General features: G+C 43.1%; 4 protein-coding genes across 7 annotated transcripts; 2 read left to right on the forward strand and 2 right to left on the reverse strand.

Annotated features, from left to right (window-relative positions):
* Positions 1-5,285: 5,285 nt before the first annotated feature.
* Positions 5,286-7,467, reverse strand: LOC115671248 (IQ domain-containing protein IQM1-like). 2 transcript variants are annotated; one of them, XM_030592758.2, is made up of 7 exons: positions 6,948-7,467; positions 6,738-6,852; positions 6,569-6,634; positions 6,372-6,460; positions 6,119-6,206; positions 5,798-6,028; positions 5,286-5,670 (listed from the first exon to the last, which is right to left on the reverse strand). In XM_030592758.2, exons 1-7 carry the CDS (start codon positions 7,280-7,282, stop codon positions 5,536-5,538), a joined length of 1,059 nt encoding a protein of 352 aa, XP_030448618.2. In that variant the 5' UTR covers positions 7,283-7,467; the 3' UTR covers positions 5,286-5,535. The 2 variants fall into 2 exon arrangements, with proteins under 2 accessions (XP_030448618.2, XP_030448617.2); XM_030592757.2 differs by having other exon boundaries at positions 6,372-6,634; positions 6,948-7,404.
* A 2,621-nt stretch (positions 7,468-10,088) lies between these two features.
* On the forward strand, positions 10,089-12,075 carry LOC115670960 (uncharacterized). Of its 2 annotated transcripts, none has more exons than XM_030592382.2 (4): positions 10,089-10,241; positions 10,939-11,158; positions 11,252-11,298; positions 11,398-12,075. In XM_030592382.2, the coding sequence occupies exons 1-4, from the start codon at positions 10,199-10,201 to the stop codon at positions 11,730-11,732; spliced, it is 645 nt and encodes a 214-aa protein (XP_030448242.1). In that variant the 5' UTR covers positions 10,089-10,198; the 3' UTR covers positions 11,733-12,075. The 2 variants fall into 2 exon arrangements, with proteins under 2 accessions (XP_030448242.1, XP_030448243.1); XM_030592383.2 differs by having other exon boundaries at positions 11,401-12,075.
* A 1,110-nt stretch (positions 12,076-13,185) lies between these two features.
* LOC115671210 (BTB/POZ domain and ankyrin repeat-containing protein NPR1) lies at positions 13,186-17,836 on the forward strand. Of its 2 annotated transcripts, XM_056320901.1 has the most exons (5): positions 13,186-13,932; positions 14,665-15,412; positions 16,253-16,450; positions 17,031-17,216; positions 17,561-17,836. In XM_056320901.1, the coding sequence occupies exons 1-5, from the start codon at positions 13,402-13,404 to the stop codon at positions 17,569-17,571; spliced, it is 1,674 nt and encodes a 557-aa protein (XP_056176876.1). In that variant the 5' UTR covers positions 13,186-13,401; the 3' UTR covers positions 17,572-17,836. The 2 variants fall into 2 exon arrangements, with proteins under 2 accessions (XP_056176876.1, XP_030448565.2); XM_030592705.2 differs by lacking the exon at positions 17,561-17,836 and having other exon boundaries at positions 13,187-13,932; positions 17,031-17,541.
* Positions 17,837-18,359: 523 nt separating this feature from the next.
* LOC115671128 (heat stress transcription factor A-2-like) lies at positions 18,360-20,602 on the reverse strand. The gene is made up of 2 exons (XM_056320947.1): positions 19,956-20,602; positions 18,360-19,565 (listed from the first exon to the last, which is right to left on the reverse strand). The coding sequence occupies exons 1-2, from the start codon at positions 20,517-20,519 to the stop codon at positions 18,720-18,722; spliced, it is 1,410 nt and encodes a 469-aa protein (XP_056176922.1). The 5' UTR covers positions 20,520-20,602; the 3' UTR covers positions 18,360-18,719.
* Positions 20,603-21,714: the final 1,112 nt, after the last annotated feature.

Consider the following 21,714-nt stretch of genomic DNA (forward strand, 5'->3'; position numbering starts at 1 on the left):
ATTGGGATGTGAAAATATGTCACGTATTCCTGGTCTTCGTTAGCAGTTTTGCCCGAGGAGAAATTACATGTTTTCTTAGACCGGTTTACAAATTCCTTACACTAAATGACCTAGTCGATTATTATCAGCCGTTGAATGTGATACACTTATTTAATCGATCCCTTGCAGTCTCCCACCCCATTTAAATTTGCAAACCGTGTAAGCTAATCTTATAGTAAACCTAACATTGCTCTCACGAAAGAAATGTCTAGCTAAAAGAATGTGAAAATTTGAATCTTCATCTCATTTTTTGTTAAGTAATAGTGCCATTCTTCACTTTTTAATAAGCCACGAGCAATTATAAATTACTTCATTAGATAGCTCTCGAGCTGGGCACCATTAATACATAAACATATGTGCTCTAGTGAAGTGCATCTTAACCAAAAAAAATCATGAAAAATCTCAAAAAAGTGTAATTTCGTAATCTTACATTAGATATTTCTCTAATGACGATAGATTTGTTCCTCTGCCTAGGTTATTAAAAATAAATTGTCCAAAGTAAGATCATTTGATGGCAAAGGACCGTGACAAAGATGGTCGAAGAAAGTGCGTTGCAACAAGGTCGTGGTCCCTGTCTTTGAATGCTTCGTCACATCTTTCAAGTCTCCTCTCCAACTTGCAAGACCGTGAATGGACTACACAGATCAGCCCACTCAATACCAAAACCAAGTCACCTTTTTTGCAAAATTGACATCAAATATTCAGCAATTATATATACAACGAAAAATCTCAAATTAGTACATCCGTGATAAATTTACCTTAAATTATTTTTCTACCACAAAAAACTTTAAACTGGTACACCTACCATCCATTAGTTTCCATTAAATTAGATTAATACCACGAAAAATCACAAACTAATACACCCGTAAAAAAAATCAAATTGATACACCCGTCAATTGTCACGTGTCATTAACGCAGCAATTTAACAGTAAAATTTAATGGAAACTAATGGAGGGTAAATTTATCATAAGTATACCAGTTCGGGTATTTTATGATAAAAAAATTAATTTTTGGTAAATTTGTCACATGTGTACCAATTTGGGGTTTTTCGTGGTATTAACCAAAAAAAAAAAACGAATTCCCCTTAAAAATCACCAATTTTATCTCAATTTCAATTTTGGCGAAAACTTTCTTATTTTATAAAGAAACGCCAACTTTCTTTCGAGCCTCGATTCTAACCAAACCCTTTTCTTGTCTCGTTAGAAAACACTAACTTTAGCTTGAGTCGTGATTCCGGTCCACTTTGGCACCTAATTCTCTATCCTTTTGGTTGAAAAAAAAAAAACACATTTGGAAGGGAGTTCCTCCAAGCCACGTTTTGTGGAAAAAGAATAGAGATATAAGTTGGGGAACCCAAAATGGGTTTCTCCTTTTGCTCGTTCCCAGAAACCTCCATTTGTATCTTTTTACACTTCAAAAGGTTGAAGCTCTTCACTTGTTCTATGGTCGCCGGCAAATGGTCATACCATTTGAATAATCCAGCTAGCAAATTTCAGATCTTTTGGGCAAAAGGACTCCTTGCCAAACTCTTTCGTTACACACTCTTCAAGTTGGATTCACCCTCTTATCAGGTTGGAAGAAAGATGGTCCATGACCAATTCTAAGCTGGAAAAGGACTTGAACTACCATGTATTTCGCGTTATCACCGACTCGTCGTTTATTTGGTCTAACCAAGGAGAGTGATTCAACCCCTGACTCAAGGGGTACGGTCGGGAAACAGCTCTCAAAACTAGTTGTTCTTTTAAAAGGATTTATTGAGGGAAACCATAGTCACATTCTAAATAACAAGACAACTTCGCTTTCATGGTCTACGGCTATGTGTTTATCAATCTTCAATCTAGCGAAACCCCGCAATTTCCATGGAAAACTTATGGGGTTTCTCTTTCCATTGATAGGCCTGTGTGTTTTTCCAAGTCAAACTTGGGACCGTAAGAGACGGTGAAAGAGAAAAGGGAAAATACCATAAAAAATTATGTTATTTATGATAAATTTATCCTGAACTTTTTTTTTGTGACACGAAAAACCCCAAACTATGCCACTTGTGATAAATTTACCGTGAACTTTTTTTTGTGACATGAAAAACCTCAAACTATGCCACTTGTGACACATTTACCCTACAATACTTTGGCCATGGGCATTTTCGTCTTTTTCCTTTTTCCATTTTTTTTCCATTTTTTTTTCTTTTCCGGCGAAGGCAGCCCTTGCCGGCGTCGGGCAAGGGCTTCCCTCGCCGGCCCAGGCGAGGGCGACCCTTGCCGGCGTCAGGCAGCCCTTGCCGGCGTCGGGCAAGGGCTTCCCTCGCCGGCCCAGGCGAGGGCGACCCTTGCCGGCGTCGGCCCTCGCCCAAAAAAGACGAAAAAATTCAGGGTAAATTTGTCACAAGTGACATAGTTTGGGGTTTTTCGTGTCACAAAAAAAAGTTCAGAGTAAATTTATCACAAGTAATATAGTTTGGGATTTTTGGTTGTATTTTCCCAAGAGAAAATTAGTCAGTTTGGGGATGCAGTGGATAGGAAATCATGAGACTCTGTGCTTGTCAAAGATGGAAGTTTTATCTTTTGAATTAGAACTTTCCTCTTGCAATAATTTTTCAAAAGTAAAAAGGAAAAAGGAAACCCAAAATACTTCAAAGTTGGGCCTTGACATTCAGATAGGGCTACAGAAGATGGAAGACATTTGGGGAAAATAGGGTATGTCAAGACCTTTTTCCATTGAAAATACCAATAGTTAGAGTTGATACTGATGTCTACATTGGCAAGTGTTGTATAATCCAAAGACCGGAAGAGAATAAGGAAGTAAGGTGATTATAGTGTTTTATACTAACTAATCCACATCTAGGCCGGTCAAAATGGGTCAAAAACTTATAATGTAATTTAGTTTTACTTAAGTGAGTTATAAACGGGTCAACTTATATATGAAATATGAGTTTTAAAATGAAAAGCCTAAAAAAGATGAGTTTTAATGGGTCCGATACAAACCCATCTTGTTGTAGGAGACGGACGAACTTGACCCTGTCCCTATTGAGTACTGAACACGATTTTCTCTAGTCATGTTCCTAATTCTCTCGCTCGTGCACTTTGCTCAATTGTGTTACGATTGTGCTGGTTCTATCAACAGAGCCATGAGAATCTCTACTTTGCGTAACACTTGTGACGAGCTTGTTTTGTTCAATCTTCCGGAGATGTCAAGAGATGATATGCTTTCAATTGATGTGCGCGAATCACGAGTGCGGTGAGGGTTAGGGTTTGGGCTAGTAGGCGGAGTGGAACAGGGATTAGGTGCGGCAAAGTTAGCCGTTCGATGGAGGGGTCCGGTGGCTTAAACGGTCATGACATGCTGTCATTATTAACTACAGCTTAAAGGTTTTTTGGAAAACATAATCAAGTATTAAACTATATTAAAATCCGAGCAACTAAATCCTAAGTCATCAGCGACATCACCGTAATTTCAAACTGATTGAAGTCATTATCAAATAGAAAGATATTTCGAATCAATAAACTTGTTCCAAAACTCTAGATTTCAAAAGATAATTTCTTATTCAATTAACAAAAATATGATAGAAAAACTAATTTGAGTACTCGAAAATAAGCTATGAATTGATTAAAAACACCTATGCAAAGGACTAATCAAACCTATACGACTTTCACGCTCCTGTCCATAATCCAATTCCCGAGCTCCTTTACTGACTCAACAAGCCGGTCCATGGAGCTGCCTATTCTTCAAAGGTCACAAGTTAAGGAGAAAAAATTACTAAAAATGGATTTGCGTTGGGTCGGCTATGAGTCTCTAAAAATATGTTGCATAAAAATGGATCAAAACAGGTTAAATGGGTCAATTTAAGTCGGATCATTTTTTACTCAACCTAACTCGCACGTTTGACGGGTCTGTCCACATCTAACCAAGTTAACAATAATCATTCAGCTGTTAAATCTTCTTAAGACTCCTAATTTTTGCATACATATATAGTCGTCAAGGATGTAATGATCGTTTGTTTCGCAAAAAGTTTACCAACTCCGGAAAATATTTTTTAAGATATTTTTTAGAAAAATAGCATTATTTTCCGGTGCTCGACGAAAATCTGATGATGAATTGGAAATTATTTTCCATCATTTTGATAGGAAAACTTGTTTTTATTTTCTTAAAGGGACACGCAATATTCGCATTTTGATTTTCACTTTTTTGTTGGATTAAACTTTTGAACTAGTTAATTACGTACTTCCAAATTCCAAACATGTTAGCTGACTTTCAACCGGGAAAAAAAGGATTTCTTATCGAAAACATCACACACACACATTGATTCTATCTTACTCTGCGTGGTCTTCAAATGGAAGGATTATTTATCTGTTAATGGAATGAACAAAATCGCTAATACGGCAAGTTATGTATTTGTCAGTATCTTAATTCGCTTGTGGAGTAAATTTTTACACTCCAAATGTAAAAAACTAGATAATTTGAAATGTGTTAAGCGTAAGTTTCGATTTATCGCACTTTTGAGTTCCTAATATAACTTTCTATGATGGAATCCATCTGTTCTACCATTACACCTACCGCATTCGATGCATACATGTATTGAGATTTCGTCATTTTGTAGGTTCACAGGCGTGAATTTAGTTATTCAATATATTGTTTTTAGCAGCTATGAAGTTTAGCTCATCTTATTTTATTATATCCAGCTTCGACCGTCGGCATCTCAATCGCTTTGGCACAATCGTTAAAGGCTCGAGTACAATTCCGAGGTCTTCGGCCCAGTTTTCGAGTGACTCGGCCGAGGTCCTAGACCTAGGTGCCGAGGACCTCAGCTTAAGCTTATGGGACAAGGCCCCAACCTTGAGAGACTTGGGCCCAGCCTCGTGGGACTTAGGCTCGGCTGCTGGGGTCTCAATCGTAGTAGCCGAATACCTGGGCATGACTGGGACTTGTGCAGGGGCACCAAAGTCTCGGGCTCGATCTTAACGCACTCGGGCTCAGCCTCTATGGACTCGACCTTGACCTTGATAGACTTGACCTGGACGCCAGTGACTTGAGCGCAGGAGTCGAATATTCAAGCATGGCCGTCGGGGATCAAGACACGAGCACAGAATTCCTCGAGCCTTGCCTCAAAGGACCAAGGTATGGCCTCCGAGGACTTGGGCACGGGAGTCGGGGTCTCAGTGCCCACGTGGCAAGGTCTAGCCTTAATTTTGTAAACAATTTCTAATATTCAACATAGTAAGTCATTTTTCTTGCATAGTATATGTTTTCCGGCATTAACTATGAAAAGACTCTCTTTATTGCTTTCCTCAACGATTCAAACGTCCATAAATAAAGAAAACTAGTAGTAAGTTTTTTCGCGAAATAAACGGGCTCGGCAAACGGTTCATCTGTTCCTCTCTCTCGAAGCTGAGTAATGGGCAGCACGTTCGGGCCTCCAACTTTCTTCGGCAATGGGCTTAGCTTGACTCGTGCGGGCTTTGGTACTCGTTCAGGTTTTGCCGGAGATGGTCTCAATCGAGCGCATCACTCAGAACGTCGAGCTAGAGCATCTGATACGATGACATTGCTGAGGTCTACACGATGCTCCTCCAAGAAGCTGATGAGTTCCCTGAAGTTCTCTTCTGTTGGGTGGAAGCGCCCACTGGATAGCCAAATAGCCTAAAGACATACCCAAAATACACATTACGCGAGAAAAGAAGCCGGCTGTCTACTAGAGAATATCGATCGAGAGCAGACGATACGCGGACAGATAATTCGTTTTGAAATGCAACGAAATGTGCAGTACCTCTAGAATCCCCTTATGGGCGACTAATCTTCCAGCTGCGGTGATGGCGGCACCGGCGAGAAAACTGGAGTGCTGAAACACGCCTTTCTTCTTTTGACCCACATACAAGGCCCTCGACTTGCTAAGTACGAATATCCACTTTGAACCTTCCACAGTGTCCACAAGCATGCCGCTTTGGCTATACATGAGTTTCCCGTTTTTGACTCTCACCTCGAAGGCTTCTCTTTCGTTCTGCAGGAAAAACAAAGAGGAGTTAATGCCAGTTCAAAGCAGATGTATACCTTCTGCTTGTCCGAAGTGTGTTGCAATAAGTATACTTACAGGTCCGAGATACTTGATGCATTGCCGACGCAGAACACTTCTCGGGCACTTTTCGAGATTTATATCTTTGCCTTGTCCAACATCCAACCTGCATTTAACATGGTCCTTGTTATTAAAAGGTCTTTTGACACCGATGAGCCTTTGCTAGCTCTACAATATTATGATAGGCTAAAACATGAACGTAACAAACACAACAAAAGATCCCCGTATGAACTATTAACCAGTTCTGACCAAAAAAAAAAAAACTACTAACCAGTAGAAGAAAGGCTGTGTGGTCTCGCTTTTGAACCACTCGTCATAGTAGAGATGCAAATTGTGGCTGTAACGATGCCTCGGGTCAATCTGTTCAAACAAGATACTATCAGCAGTATTTAAGATACTCAAATCTCCTTTTCTTGGAAAGAAAAGCGATCGTGGTGGTGCGTGCCTCAGGAGGATAAGGGCACTTACAGCTTCAAGCCAGTGCTGTAATGCTAGCTTTTGAGCCTTCTCATCTTTTGACAAAGCGTTTACTACCTGAAAGATAATCATCAGCGTCCTAATGTTATTGTTAATGGTCAAATAAGTTGAAAGGAGGAAAAACAAATCGGGCTCTTTCAAAAGAGTGTCTTTTATGTACCTTGGCGACTCTAGTTCTTGCCCTCGCCCACCGAGAACCAGCAGTTTCCGGCTTATCATTCCCGTAGAATGATGCGGAACTATGCTTCAGGGCCGCAAAATCTATCGCCTTCCACCTGAAACATTTGTAGTTTTGCACCAATTAGCCATTAAATAAAAGAGCGCATCAGTAACAACTCGATCAATTCAAATTAATTCATGAAAGACTCACCAGAGCTCCTCGACCACAACTGCGCAATCTGCCAAGTTTCTTCTTGTTCTGTAACTCTTGTACACTTTCTGCATCTTAACGGTGGCCGCATCGAGCTCGCTTTTGGGTCTCGGCGCGAAAAATATCTCAGGTTGAGGGCGGGACAATCTTATCGCAGGTTTATAGGTCGGACCATCTTTGACTTTTAAGTTATCCGAAGCCTGGTTGGCTTCTTTGCCATGTAAGAAATTCTCGAAGGAGAGAGTTCGTTCGACACCCACGTTCTCGGTTTGGCAGAGTTTGAGTTTGATGGAATTCTTAGGATCGGTCTTGTCAGAGGCAACTGAATCGGTCATGACTTGTAAATTTGTTCTCTTCAAGCTATCTGTCCTCAAGGCAATCGCTTCCGGTTGCCTGGGAGATAAACTGATGTTGTGGGCCAATTTGACACACCGATGAGCAACGATTTCGTGCCAGGCAGATACAAGTTTCAGCACTGACCTGCTCAAACACAATCCAACGCAAATACTCAGATGACAGAATTCCCAAAATAAAAGTAGGACATGAAGCTGTTTTTATGAACTTAATCCAAAATTTTTTATCTGAAATTTCCGATCCATTTCAGAGTCAACACAGAGCAAGAACATGTTACTCTGCACAATCATACTCAGCTACGATAAAATTTTTTTTTAGCTGAATAAATAGATTTGGACGATAAAAGGTCGAAACTTTATCGTTACCCGTCGGTCTAGAATCAAGAACTGAACCCACAAACTTTCTTTGGATATGCCTGACGCAGACCCCAGCTCCCCCTTTACATACAGAGGCCCCAAAGGGATAAGAAGAGGGAGGGTCAACGAGACCTTAAATACGCACTGTGAGCAGAAACTTTGAATTGGGTTCAGGTTGATTTCAACGTGGGGGACTTTCGGAAGGAAGGGCTATTCGAGGAATTCAAAGGTCGGAATGCAAACTTCGAACTGTGTTTTACCTTTGAGACCATGCAAAAAGAGAGAGTTCCAAGAATGTTTATATGGAAGCTGGAACTTAGAACTGTCGAACAAGGAAGTCTTTCGAGCAAACATTGGATAAAGTACGAATAAAAGCAGACATACACTGTTGCAGAGAGCCTTTTTCTTTTTCCCTGATCAAACTCGTGGACCTTCTTGCATGTAAACACGCATCACGTTGCTGGAAAATTTCTTTTCTTAATATAATCTTGCGTGCTCATGGTGATTTGGCACATGTTCTTTCTGTTTTGGTCTCTTCGAAGAAGACGAGAAAAGAGCAAGTCATGACCCCTCTCCTTCAAGGAAGTTGACGATGGTAATGTTATTCATATTTTTGGTCTGCCTTCAATTATAATTTTTTGATTTCTCAGTCTCCTTTCTCCGCAGCCGCCACGGTGGTTGAAAAAAAAAATTAATAAAAAAAGCATGGAAAGGCCTACTTTTGCACCTAATTCTCTATCCTTTTGGTTGGAGAAAGAAGGTGAGTTCCTGGAAGCCACGTACGATGATGTAATACAAAGAAAAACTCATGAAGTTGTGGAACCGAAAATGGGTTTCCCTTCTGCTCATTCCCAGAAACCTCCATTTCTGTCCTTTTGAACCTCAAAGGGTCGAAGTTTGTTCACTTTGTTCTATGGTTGCCAACGAATGGCCATAAGCTTTGGTTGTGCTGTTATTGATTTGGAAAACAAAGAAGGTCCATGAGCAATTCCGAACCGAAAGGACTTTGGAGAGTTCCATGCATTTAACGGCATGGCTGATTCGTCGTCCATTTCACCTAACGGCGGAGTAATTGAGATTCGACAAGACATTATAAGCAACAAGACAATTTCTCAATCTGGAATCTGCTCTCGAAACTAGTTTTTTCCTTTTTCTTGGACATAATTATCGTAAAAGTCCTAACCTATTACACTTGTACCAATTCAATTCTAACGTTTTAATTTGATCAATTTAGTTAGAAACATTTTGATAATTTACCAATATAGTTCATCCAATCAATTTTAGCAAGAAATTTTTGACATGGACTCATGTCATCTTACGTGAAACGGCCAACGCTAACGTGAATAATTTTTACAAAATTTTATGAATTTTTTTTCTTTTTTTTTCTTCTTCTCTTATTTCCCTCCGCTAGTTTGTGGCCATTGCAGTGGTCGGTGGAGGTTGTCGACCACAGGCGAGGGGCTGCGATGCCCTTGCTAGATGAAGGTCAAGGCCTGGACCGATGGAGGGAAATAAGAGAAAAAAGAAAAAAAAAGGAAAAAATTATGAAAACATTGCAAAAATTGTTGTTCCTAAAAATTGACAGATTTCAGGCCATGAGCCAAACTAACGTTCCCTCTATAGTTGTTCCTAAAAACCGAATGATGAATAATATTCTCGCATCGGATCGTATCACGTGCATCTAGTCTCTCGAGTGGGATACACACAACACTTTGGCGCAATAACAGGTTTTAGCATGTCATGACCTCTTCAATAGAGCGGCATCAACTTCTGATCAGTTTGTGCACGGAAGCCGACCCCGAGCTCCTCATAGATACAACCGTTTATTATCTTAGAAATCCTAGCACAAACGCCTTAATTACCATTCCTAAGTACTAGTTGTATTATCCCTTCTGTTCTGTATTACTTTTCACCCCGGCACCATGAAAGCTCAATTCATAAGAGGGCACGATAGCATGGGAGAATCCAGTCCATGACACTTGCATAAGCTGATTGGATTAGCGAATTGGGCAGCAATTTCTTCTGGCCAGATAGACGTTTCATACCCAATAGGCCTCCCGGAGGCTCATTACCTTTATTTCTAGGAGAAAGGATTGGTTATCGTACTAATCGGAGAGGGTTCTTTAGAACTAATCGAAGAAGGACGAGATGGTCGAGTTGCTTATAACCCGGATCCGTAGTTTCCGGGGTTAGATCTTCTTTGGAACCGGCATGTCGAACTCTATCTAATTCGATCTTCCGGCTCGTTTTGTTCGGTGATTACCCAATTTGATCCGGTTCAGCCACGCCATTTTTGAGGAATCCGGTCCGGTCTCATGAACCGCTTTCTCATTTAACAAACACGATTTCGTTTTCTTCATGTTCCCGTGGGCCAACCGAACCGAAGCGTCGTTTCGGTCGGGTCCGATTAGGCGTGCCTCTTGTCCGAAAAAGCTCTCTCTCTTTTTATTCTCTGCGTACGCGGACTTCTCTCACCTGAAATCACATCAGAAAATCCACGCGAAAACACCAAAGACTCTCTCTCTCTGTCTCTCTCTCTCCATGGCTGACGCGAAGCCTGAACGGAGCGCTCCTTCAACGTCAGGTACCAATCTCCGCAGCATCTGATCGTCTCCTTCGAGATTTGGGTTTTTCATGGACTGTAACATCGGTCCCGCTAATCTGATTTCTGCTCGTATTCCCGATTTTTCTTCCGAAAGTTGAACGTGGTCGGGTTTGAGTTTATCTGGGGTGGTTGCTTATTATCTGCGAGGGGACGCGGATCGAACGTTGGATGCTGAGGTTTTTTGTTTCAGTTGCGAATGGTCTGGGGCGGATTAGTATGTAGCGATAGTGAGTCGTCGTTCATTCGTCTGCTTAGGCGAAATGACGATCGCTTGTGGACGAGTTGGAATCTCGGCGCTTGCCTCTTCCAGGTTGTCGTGTGCGTTGTACACGTGAAGCCCGCGTCCTGTGTTTCGCGTGGAAAGGCGCGAGGAGGGATCTTTAGCGACACGTTCGATGTAGAATTTAGCCCGGAACTTGTTTTCGGTTTTATCATCTGTATGGATTTGTACAAGCTAGATTCATCCTCCATGTGAATTGGATTGCATCACATCTCTATTTGCGTGACTTTGCTTGATGGAGTAGGAATGGAGTGGTACCTTCGGAAAGAGCTACATTGTGGCAACTGGGATAGAATTTGATCATTTTCTTTCCGACCGAGTTGTCGTGCATTAGTGCAGATACATAGAGTAGTGTTATTCATGGATTTTGGTTCTCCTGGTCAAATGTGTTAACAGATGATGGTTCGAATGAGCCTCACGCGATTCAAAGAGCAAAGGAAGATGACAAATCGCCCCATCATCACAAAGAAACGCACGGAATGCGCAAGGACATTGACGAGAACACCCCATTGAGCGATGTCAAAGCACCTAATGTATTTGAACGAGCGAAGGAAGAGATCGAGGCTCTCGTTCAAACTATTCATTTAAAGAAAGAGTCTCCCACTCGTGAAAAAAGGTATAGTGTTCGACCTTTGATTTTTGCAGAAAACTAAGCTTTTAAGTATTCCGACTCCTCTTTGACACGACCGAACTCCTGAGGAGATTGCAGGGACCAGACACTGCAGACAGAGTCCGGTGGTAGTGGTTCTCCCTCAGGTTTAATTTCTACATAGCATAAACCTGATGCTTGTTCAGTTGTTCTTGTTTGCACAAAAGATTGGAAGAATATGTAGTGATTCTAATCTGTCATGATAGCAGAAAATGATGGCAAAGGACCCAATTTCATCCAGAAAGCGAAGCAAGAGATCGAAGGAATTATGCATTTTAAAAAGTCACCCCGCCATCATGGCAAGGAAACTCACGGCTTGAATGAGGACATCGATGAGAACACCCCAATAGGCGAGGTTAGAGCTCCAAATGTCTTCGAACGAGCAAAAGAAGAAATTGATGCCGTTGTACAGGCCATCCATCTAAAGAAAGAACCGAGCAATGACGTCGTGAAGTCACCGAAGAAAGAACACGGATTCAGGTACTCCATCGGAAAAGGTTTGGAGAAGGTGTGCTCTCCGTTGGGTCATAAACGAGACTAGATGTCAAGCTTCGGCAAAACCCTGACGAGTCTTCATTGTTTAATTGTCCTTACGGGAGCGAAAGAAAGGAAAAGCCACAACAATGTGAGCAAATATGTCATAGATGACCACATTCACTTACATGGCCCCACTGAGGATGACAATTTCTGTTGCATGTAATCTACTGGTTTGTTTTTTTGAACTTAAAGGTGCACATAAGTTGATGCTTTTGTTACTCGTCCCGCTAAGCTGTCAGATCTAAGAAGAGGTAGATTGAACTTGTCACTCTCTCAGGACTGCTCTTCCATGACTCCTGCTTCTGATGAATTGGGCTTTACTGAGTTATATTATGCAGAGTTCTGTTCATGTATGGTCGATAGGATGATGCAAGCGAATGTTTGTTCTGACTCGATCTATTGTCATCTCATTTTTCGATTCAACTTTTGCAATTGGGGTGTTGTGCATTGCTGGCAGCATGCTCAACATCAAAAGTCCATTGTCTGATACAATGAGATCTGTGCATATCTGTAGAGAAACTATACAAGCTCGGGAAGAGTTTGAGTTTCGTAGCATTTGATGTTCACGCACTTGGTCCGTGACTCTTCATTAGCCTTGGTAATGCTTCGGTCGCCAATGAACGACCTGGTGATCAGGTTCTTTTCTTAGTTGTGAATGTCCGGACGGTATACATGTACATGTAAAACCTGGTCTCATTGCTTAACGACACAGTGCATGTCAAAAGGCGAATTCGCACAGCGCATCGGGCCAGGCAGACATCCATCTCTTTTGCCCTTGAACGTCTTTTAGACATTCTTACTCTCACACTTCTCACGGGAAGTTTCATCAACTCGACATGCATTTTCAACGTTACGATAACGTGTTTTCTTCGTGAATTTGCATACCGTGCTTATCCGAACTTTCCATGCACTTCTTGCCAATCCTTGGGTTAGATGCACGACGATGCCAATCCATGCGCTTTGCATACCGTTATGACAGCATGTTTTCTTCTGGCCAATTCCGAGATTTTCCTATTCATCTTCCACACGCATGAATACCTTTTTTTGGTCAAAATATCGTTAGCCTAGATCACGGAAAAGACAAGTGTAAACGAAGAAGCGTCATCGTGGATAAGAACAACAGAAAAGACAGAAACGGAAGAATTGAAGGCCGAAACAAGCCACCAGATTCCACGCATCTCCACCGGTCAGCGGCGGCTTCCCTTCCGTAGATCCCGGCCCCCGCACCGTCGAGGAAGGCAGCTGAGCCCGAGCTAGTTGAACTGTAATTGGTCACTTTCCTGTTGATTTTGTCCTTTTCCTCAAACGAGCCGCTGACGTACGGACCAAACCGTGAGGTGGGGCTCCATCCGATGAAACCAAAAGCCAACACAAACGTTTGAGCGAACAAGCCGACAACCACCTCGGTCACAGTCACACTTCCCCTTCGAGTTCCGATGCTTCCCTGTGCGTTTCCTCCTTCTCTCTCCACGCTTTCGTCATGTCTCCCACCTCACGCCCCCATCCCAACATCTCTATCTAAATACGCCATGGCCATTGACTATCCTCTTCCCTCCCTCCCTCCAAATTCCACGCTCTCGCTCTGCAATCGATCGACCGCCATGTACTCTTAAGCTCGCCGGCGCCGCCGTCCCTCTCTGCCGCCGACCGGGCCCGTCTTGGTCTCGCCCCTCATGGACGCCGCGAGGCTCGCCTTATCCGACTCCAACGACATCGCCAGCAACAGCAACGGCAGCAGCATCTACTGCGCCCCGGCGACCGCCGCCGCCGCCGCCAATTCCGACTCCCCCTCCCTCGTCCGCCTCTCCGACCACCTCGGGTCCGTCTTCTCCGCCGAGCGCGGCGGCGACTTCGACTTCTTCGCCGACGCCAAGATCGCCCTCCGCGATGGCCGCGAGGTGCCCGTCCACCGCTGCATCCTCTGCGCGAGGAGCGCGTTCTTCCGGGGCGTGTTGACCCGAGGGGGGGCCACCAAGCTGGAGGTCAAGGAGCTGGGGAAGGACTACGAGATCGGGCACGACTCGCTCGTGGCGGTCCTGGGGTACCTGTACAGCGGCAAGGTGAAGCCGCCGCCGCTGGCGGTGCGCGAGTGCGTGGACGAGGAGTGCCCGCACGCGGCGTGTCGGCCCGCCGTGGACTTCCTGGTTCAGGTGCTCTACGCGGCTTTCACGTTCGAGATTTCTGAGCTGGTGGGTCTGTACCAGGTGAGGAATGGTTTCAACTTGTCCTCGGAATGATGAATCTTTGGATGATTTTCGTTGGCTTGGTGCTACTTATATGAGAATCTGCTGCATTTTATTTGGTTTCAACTGTTAATTGTCGTTGAATCTTAGAATTATATCCATATACCGAATGATGGTAGCTAATGGTTAGCGGTATCTAATTGGGCCTTCTCTGTGTGAGTGGATTTTCGAGGTGAGAGAGCTAAAAAATTTTACATTTGGAACAATTAATTCGAGGAAATGATAGTGTTGTTCTTGATTTATGTTTGGGGGGAAGACATGATGAACTGGAAGGTCCGCTATAAGTTGAAGAAACTTTTCTGCTGTCACCTTCTTATCCAGCAAAGATTTGCCCAGAAGGGTATAAAGTTTGGAAAAACTCTCTCACTTGCTCTGTAGTTTCCATCTCGGTGCACATCTTTGGTTAAAGAGCTTGAGTATTCTAGAAATCTTTTCTTCTCTGTTATTGGCTCTGCACAGATGTCCAAAGTGGCACAACGCAGTATCTTTTTTACTTCATGATCCTGAAGAGTAAAGGAGTAGATCATGCTTGTAAGTCTTGACTGCAGTATGACGCATCTATTATTGTTACTTGTCATGGTGATGTACTTGATCTCATCCTTTATCCACGTCGAGCGTTCTTGTTCTTGTTCTTGTCTTTTGACTGGAGAATGGTTTTGTTGAGACAGTTCTCATTGTGTTTTTAAATTGCAGAAGGACCTGCTAGACATTCTTGACAAGGTTTCCATAGACGATCTACTGGTAGTTCTATCTGTTGCAAATATGTGCAATAATGCATGTGAGGGTCTGTCAGCTCGTTGCATTGAGCTTGTTGTTAAATCGGATGTTGATGTTGTAACTCTAGACAGAGCTTTGCCCCATTTTATTGTTAAGCAGATCGTGGATGCCAGAATGGAACTTGGCTTGAAGAGACCCGAATGCGACAGCTTTCCTGACAAGCACGTGAAGAGAATACACAGGGCTTTGGATTCAGATGATGTCGAACTAGTCAGAATGCTACTTAGGGAGGCACATACTACTCTTGATGATGCATGTGCGCTCCATTATGCCGTTGCTTACTGTGATGCCAAGACTACCACCGAACTTCTTGATCTTGGCATTGCTGATGTTAATCAAAGAAATTCCAGGGGCTATACCGTTCTGCATGTTGCAGCATTGAGGAAAGAGCCCAAGATTATTGTGTCTCTATTAGTAAAAGGAGCCCGGGCATCTGACCTCACTTTGGATGGTAGAAAAGCACTTAAGATATCTAAGAGGCTCACTAGGGCCGCGGATTACTATAAATCAACTGAGGAAGGAAAAGCTTCTTCCAGGGAGCGACTGTGTGTGGAGATATTGGAGCAAGCTGAAAGAAGAGATCCTTTACTAGGAGAAGCTGCTCTTTCTCTTGCTATAGCAGGGGATGATCTGCGCAAGAAATTGTTATACCTGGAAAATAGAGGTGACTTTCTTGTTTCCCCTTTGTCTTCGATGTAAACATGCACACCAGTGAGCATTGTGAATGTTTCTGTATATGCATGTATAGGCACATCATTGCATATGTTTGTCACATTTGAGCTGTTGTTGCTTGCTAGAGATCACTGTTTGGGTTGCGTGGGAAAATCGCTCAAAAGTTACACTTGATGGTGTCAATACATTCGTAACCTTACGAAAAAAGAAGAACTAAGTAAATTGGTTTAACACATCTATCTTTGATTGGGTAATAGAGTATGTGCCAAATACGTAAACAATTTGGATTTTCTTCGGCATAACTTTCCTGGTAAATCATAATAACCTCATTTATGTGACCCCGTCTTGGATGCACAAACATCTGATGTTAGACGAATTCTGTGGTCCATGAATTAGTCGCAGTATCTAGCTGGTATGTTGCTGGAAACGTGATTAATTAGTTGAATGAAATCTGTTTTGAATTGCAAAATTAAGCGACTAAGAAGCAGACCAGAAATTAGCAGTAGCCAGACTATACTTTGTTCGGTTACTCTTACTTTTTCCTGGACATTGGTTGATCGATGTAAAACAGTAAATGAGAGCAGGCCAATAATAGAAAGAATTCAGGTGAGGGTTCATTCAAAAGTATACAAGACATGACACGGGTGTTCATCAGGCACTTAATAAGGCATGGGAAGTGTATGAAGAGCACTGCTTTTTCTGTTTTCATTGGGTTTAAATTCTGAAGGCATTATAACAAAGCAAGGCGAGTAAAATTTTGGGTACTCGATATATCTTAGTCTTTGTTGTTCAAATATCTGACGGTGATTCTCACCCATGTTTCATTTGTCAGTTGCACTAGCTACACTACTCTTTCCAATGGAAGCTAAGGTGGCAATGGATATTGCTCAAGTAGACGGCACTTCTGAGTATCCTTTGGTAAGCATCGAGAATTTGGCTCGTAAACAAGGGGCAAATATGGATTTAAATGAAGCTCCTTTCAAAATCCAAGAGGAGAATCTGAACAGGATGAGAGCGCTCTCCAAAACAGGTAATACTCCCTTTGCATTGAAGTTAGCTAATCTCTAGGGTTAACGCAGTTGGTTGGGGTGTTGCAGATTTCTAGCACAGCTCTTGGTTAGGGTCACCAGCACAGATCAAAAGCCTGGACTTAACCGGTTCATGGGGTTTACAGGGTGTTTCTTCAATCTTTAGGTAGCGGGGTCTTCATATGTCGGATCAAAAAAAAAAAAAAAATCAAAATAAAGAATTGGACTTAGCTTGTGATGATAATGCATTGATACCCCAGCATCGTGAAAATGCACTTCTCATAAACTCGTCAGGTCTAACAAACGAAAAAGTAGCCTTATTAGGTAATGTTCTTTCTCCGAATTCTTATATAGCCAAGCTGACATCTTTTAGCACCAAAAAAGGTGACATCTTCATAATGGTGATTGTTCATGAGTTAATACCCATAACTTAGGCTCCTCTTTTTGATAATTGCTTATTCGACGTTGGACTCTACAATGCATACGACTAGTTCTTGCCCAAACATGACCAATATGTATACGTTTGAACTATTTAATTGCATTTCTTCCTAATGGGCCTATTTCCTTCATTTTTGTGAGCAGTGGAACTTGGAAAGCGCTTCTTTCCTCGATGCTCAGCTGTAATCAATAAGATCATCGATACCGATGACTTGTCATGGCTGGCAACTGTTGGGAATGACACTCCAGAGGAACGGCTTCGTAAGAGGCAAAGGCATATAGAAGTTGAAGAGGAGCTGACTGAAGCTTTCACTCAAGACAAAGAGGAGACTGATAAGTCTAGTATATTGTCTTCTTCGTCATCAACTTCGATTAGTTTCCTGAAGCCTAATGGTAAACTAACGACTAGTGACCATTAGCGACACTGCGAGATTTAAGATGCCAAAAGACATCTTTCTCATTGTACAATATTCCAATTCTTTCCTCCTGGCATGGTTCCACAGTTTTCCCATGTAATGTATCTTTATAGCCAGTCGTTTCAATAGACGCAGCATAATGTAAGTACTCATCTACACAGCGAATAGGTGAGGACTGATATACATATACGCAGATGATTGTCTTAGGAATAATTATCAGATCTTTTGGCTGGTTGAAATTTTTTTTACAGATGTAACCAGGTAATTAAGAAGCTGTATCTTCACGGTTGTGAGAGATGTCCTCAGAAAGATTACTCATCCATCGGTCCCGACAGCTCACTCTTATGTCTGCATCAACTTGGCTCTAGTATTTTTCCCGTTCCAACTGGTATATATGCAATTTGTCCAGATAAAATACATTAGTTCTGATAAGGGGTTGCATTGGTGTAAATATCGCCTTCATCTTATTTTATATGTACTTCGATGAATTGCGCATCCTTCATAATGAAAACCAGAGCATTTAGGTTGGAGAAATGCGAGGATGTTGTAGAGGGATCAGATCACAAATCTAATCTAAATCTGCCTGTGCAATGGTCTGTCTGCCTGGACAAATCCCTTGTCAAATCTCATCAACCTAACTTGGACCAATCTTTATATGCGGGTTTGCCTCTTTTGGTAAGATGAGATCTCTTCGAAAGCGACCTTTTGCTCCTACATCAGCTTCCCTTTGCTTGAATATTTAGATTGAAGTTTCCAGTGAGAACCAAAAAGCATCCACCCTTTGAAAGGCATTTCATAATGATAACAATCGGGAAAGAGGATGGACCCAGAAGTATTATATGCTTTGTCAGATTGTTAGGAAGCATCTTTAGTTGACTAATCCTGTCCCCCATTAGGTATGCTCAGAACTCACTCCCATGCGTGAGCGCAACGAAACTCGTTTCTCATCCACAAATCTCGTCCCAAATCCGCAGAAAAGATTACAGTGTCTGAAAACTTGAGTCTTGAAATTTAGGCTATGTGATCGGGCAAAACTGAATGAACGTCAGTGGAACTCGGTAAAAAGCTCATTGTTATATGATGAGGTACTGCCATACAATACTGCATATATCTATTAAACAAAGCTGTGCAAACTTAGCGGTATTGTAGAAGTAAAGACTTAGTGAACTTGCTAAAGTCTAAGAGGTCCTATCACACTGGTATTTACATATAACTCTGCAACAGAGCTGTGTAACTAAGAGCTAATGGACTTTGCTAGAATCTCACAAACTATGCACAAGTCGGAAGAATGGTCTTTTAGACATTTTTGAGCCTGCAACTTCCGGAACCAGCTCATGCACTCTAGAGCAAAGTCTAATTTAACCCTTCCAAGGGAGAAGAACCTCCCATCTGTACATCTTTGCGGGTCGAGAAAAGATCACACGGCGGGCGAAGGCATTAATGCCACGGGTTGCTCCTTGAGTTCGTTCACTCCGCCCCGCTCGCGTGGCTCCCCAATCAGATACTCCAGTTCCAAGTATATGTTACTGTCATCGATGGCCAGTTCTTCGCTGATCTCTCCTTCGGCAATCAGGCTACTGTCATCGAGCAGCTTCTCCGACATTGCATTATAGACTCTGGACGCATCCCCGTGCAGCATCACATCATCGTACTTTAGTTCAAGTGCATCAGTAAAATTCTCAGTTGACGCCGGATTTGCAAACCCATCTGGCTTCTGATCCACACACTCCGATAAAATCCCTTTCTGGCCATCTCCACAAGCACCGAACTCATCGTCATTGTTCCCCTCAAAGTCGCACCAATTGGGGTCAGGGTCGGAGGCGAGGAGCCTCCTTTTCTTGATGAATTTGCCTGCGTCAATCTCTCTGCTTGGCTTCCTCTTCTGAGCCAGCCGCTCCACAAAATGGGGGTTCCTCACTGCTTTGGCCAGGAAGAGGTACATCTGCTGGTGCCGGCACTCCACGCGCCGAATCCGATCTTCGACAACGCCAATTTCGCTCAGTGAACACTCCTGTTGCTGCCTCAGTTCAAGAATTTCCGACTTCAGTGTCTCCCGATCTTCCTTGAGTGTCAGAATTTCGGATTCCACTTCTGTTCTTTGAGTATCCATCTCCGTTCTTCGAATATCCTCGGGAATTGTGGGTCCTCGTTGCTTCTTGGCGATTCTGCCTCTTCTCTTGATGTTCTTGAGCAATTGCTTCTTCCCTCCCCGAAAGCCTTCGTTTGCGAATTCCCACCTGTCTGGATCAATTTTCCTGAAACCCTGAGGCACAGACAATGATTCTATCATCCAGAAGTGGAAATTCAACCAAGATATACCCACCGTAGGCCTCAAAGGACAAGAACCATCCAATCTCCGAACAATATTAACATTGAAAAAAGACCTGTATCCTAAGGAGAAATTCAAACTAAGATAAAAACCAGCGACTGCTCATGTGCAAGTACAGATTATAATGTCGAGAAAGGAAGATTCAAATTACTCACTCCCTCCAATCTCGTCGCAAATTATAAACACCACTTCCGAAAGGCCTTTACAACGAGTCATGGCACTCATGAATACAATCAATGCATCCGGAAAGAGCAGTTCTTTAAAGAAACTGAGAACCGTAATAACAGCGAAAAAAATTCAAAAGAAGAGTGAATCTGAGCTCACATAAGTGTTGAGCTGGCGAATGAAGCTAGAGAAGTTCTGGTGCTTGAAGTATTTGGGCAAGAGGTCCTTGGAAAACTCGTGCTGGTCCCAAACCACGAAGCTGTCCCGGTTCTCGCTCCACGACACCACCGAGTCCGTCTCCGGGTCCTCCACCATCTCGAACGTCTTCTTCAAGAACGGCGGCGGCCCCGCCTCGTTCAGCCCCTCCATCGGCCTCGGCGCCCCCTCAGGCGGTGGCGGCGGCGGCGGCGGCGACGTCGAAGAACAGGAAGACGACCCGTTGTCCCCATTGTTGCAGACGGCGACGTGGTCCATCACCATCTCTGCGTCCTCCGCTCCTTCTTCTTCGCCGACGACGTGCAAGCCAGAGGACGAGCTGGAAGAGCACGGCTTCTCATCCCTCGCGCGGCCACGACCGACCGCACCACCACCGCTATCGCCATCAAAACCAGCCTTTCCGTTGACGGTCGCCCCTGTTTCCGTCACGGGCTCTTCTCGCGAGACACCCGCCGGAACCGAAGCGCCCGGCACGCCACCGCCGACGCCGGCCTCCCCCGCCACCATTTTCGGCCAGCTGTTTCGCGGTGGTGGGTGGGGGGAAAGAGGAGAGGAAAGTGCCGCTGGCGTTTTGCGTCTTTCGGTTAAGGGGGTGAGGATGGAGCTGGGTGGGTGAGTGTAGTGAGTGTAGTAGCTGTGGCGTGTCGCGTGAGGCGAGGCTTATGTAGAAAGACGGAGTGTCGGAGCCTCGCCACGTCCAGCTTTCGGACAGAGATGTTGCCATCTGTGGAGTGATCGTGCAGTCGGTTCGGTCTCACCGTATTTTGTCGCCACCCACTTCGAGTCCCTCGAGAACGTGTGAATTCCGATTTAGCCCCCCCGAATTCAATTCTTTTGTGCATTTTGGCCCGATTTTCCACCAACCAGTTCAATGATGAGCATGCACTGATCCCTAAATTTTCATGTTAATTTCTCCATATCTCACCCCCGATATTAGGATTTTCCACTTTAGAGCATATTTATTTTGCGAAAAATGAATGAGATGAAAGTGATTTTTTTTTTCAAACGATCGCTTGTATCGCTTGAAATGATTGATCGATAAAATATGTTTTCATTATCGACAATAATTATGTCTATATATTTTTATTCGTTCATTTTTATAAGCGATACAAATAATTATTTTGTGAAAAATATTTTTCAAATTACTTATTTTTCGCGAAATAAATCGAAAATAACTCTTTTCATCTAAATGGACATCGAAACCGATGACGTGGTTAGGAATTTATGTTTGATTACATACATATAGAACTAGACACGTGACTATCAACCTATCCACAAGTTATTGCGTTCCTGTTGATAATCGGCTTCCTTTCATATCGTTACCGGAACAATGAAAGCGATGGAGGAAAATTGTTAATTATGACCAAGGTGAAATCGCGTCGAACTCAAATTAGCTATGTCTTTGATGCTAAGGGTGATTTTACGACAGAACCGGGAATTGAACCCGTTTCGATTCGATTACAAGTTCTGATGGGATTCCGTCCGATTCTCGATTTCATATTTTTCGGAACCTATACTATTGGTTCGGTTCTCAAGTAGGAACTGGACCGAGAACCTAAAACCAGACCACCTACGTAACCTTAAAATAGAAATTGATATACATTATACGGTATTGATGAGGGTTGTGAGGCAAAGGCTTAAGCGAAGAAAAGAATTTCCTTCTTCTCCGAGAGTGACTCCTTGGCTTCCATTCATGGTATTT

Source organism: Syzygium oleosum, unplaced genomic scaffold (assembly GCF_021117445.2).
Source record: "Syzygium oleosum isolate NSW1041296 unplaced genomic scaffold, Sole_v2.1 Sole_v2.21, whole genome shotgun sequence".
Classification (NCBI taxonomy): domain Eukaryota; kingdom Viridiplantae; phylum Streptophyta; class Magnoliopsida; order Myrtales; family Myrtaceae; genus Syzygium; species Syzygium oleosum.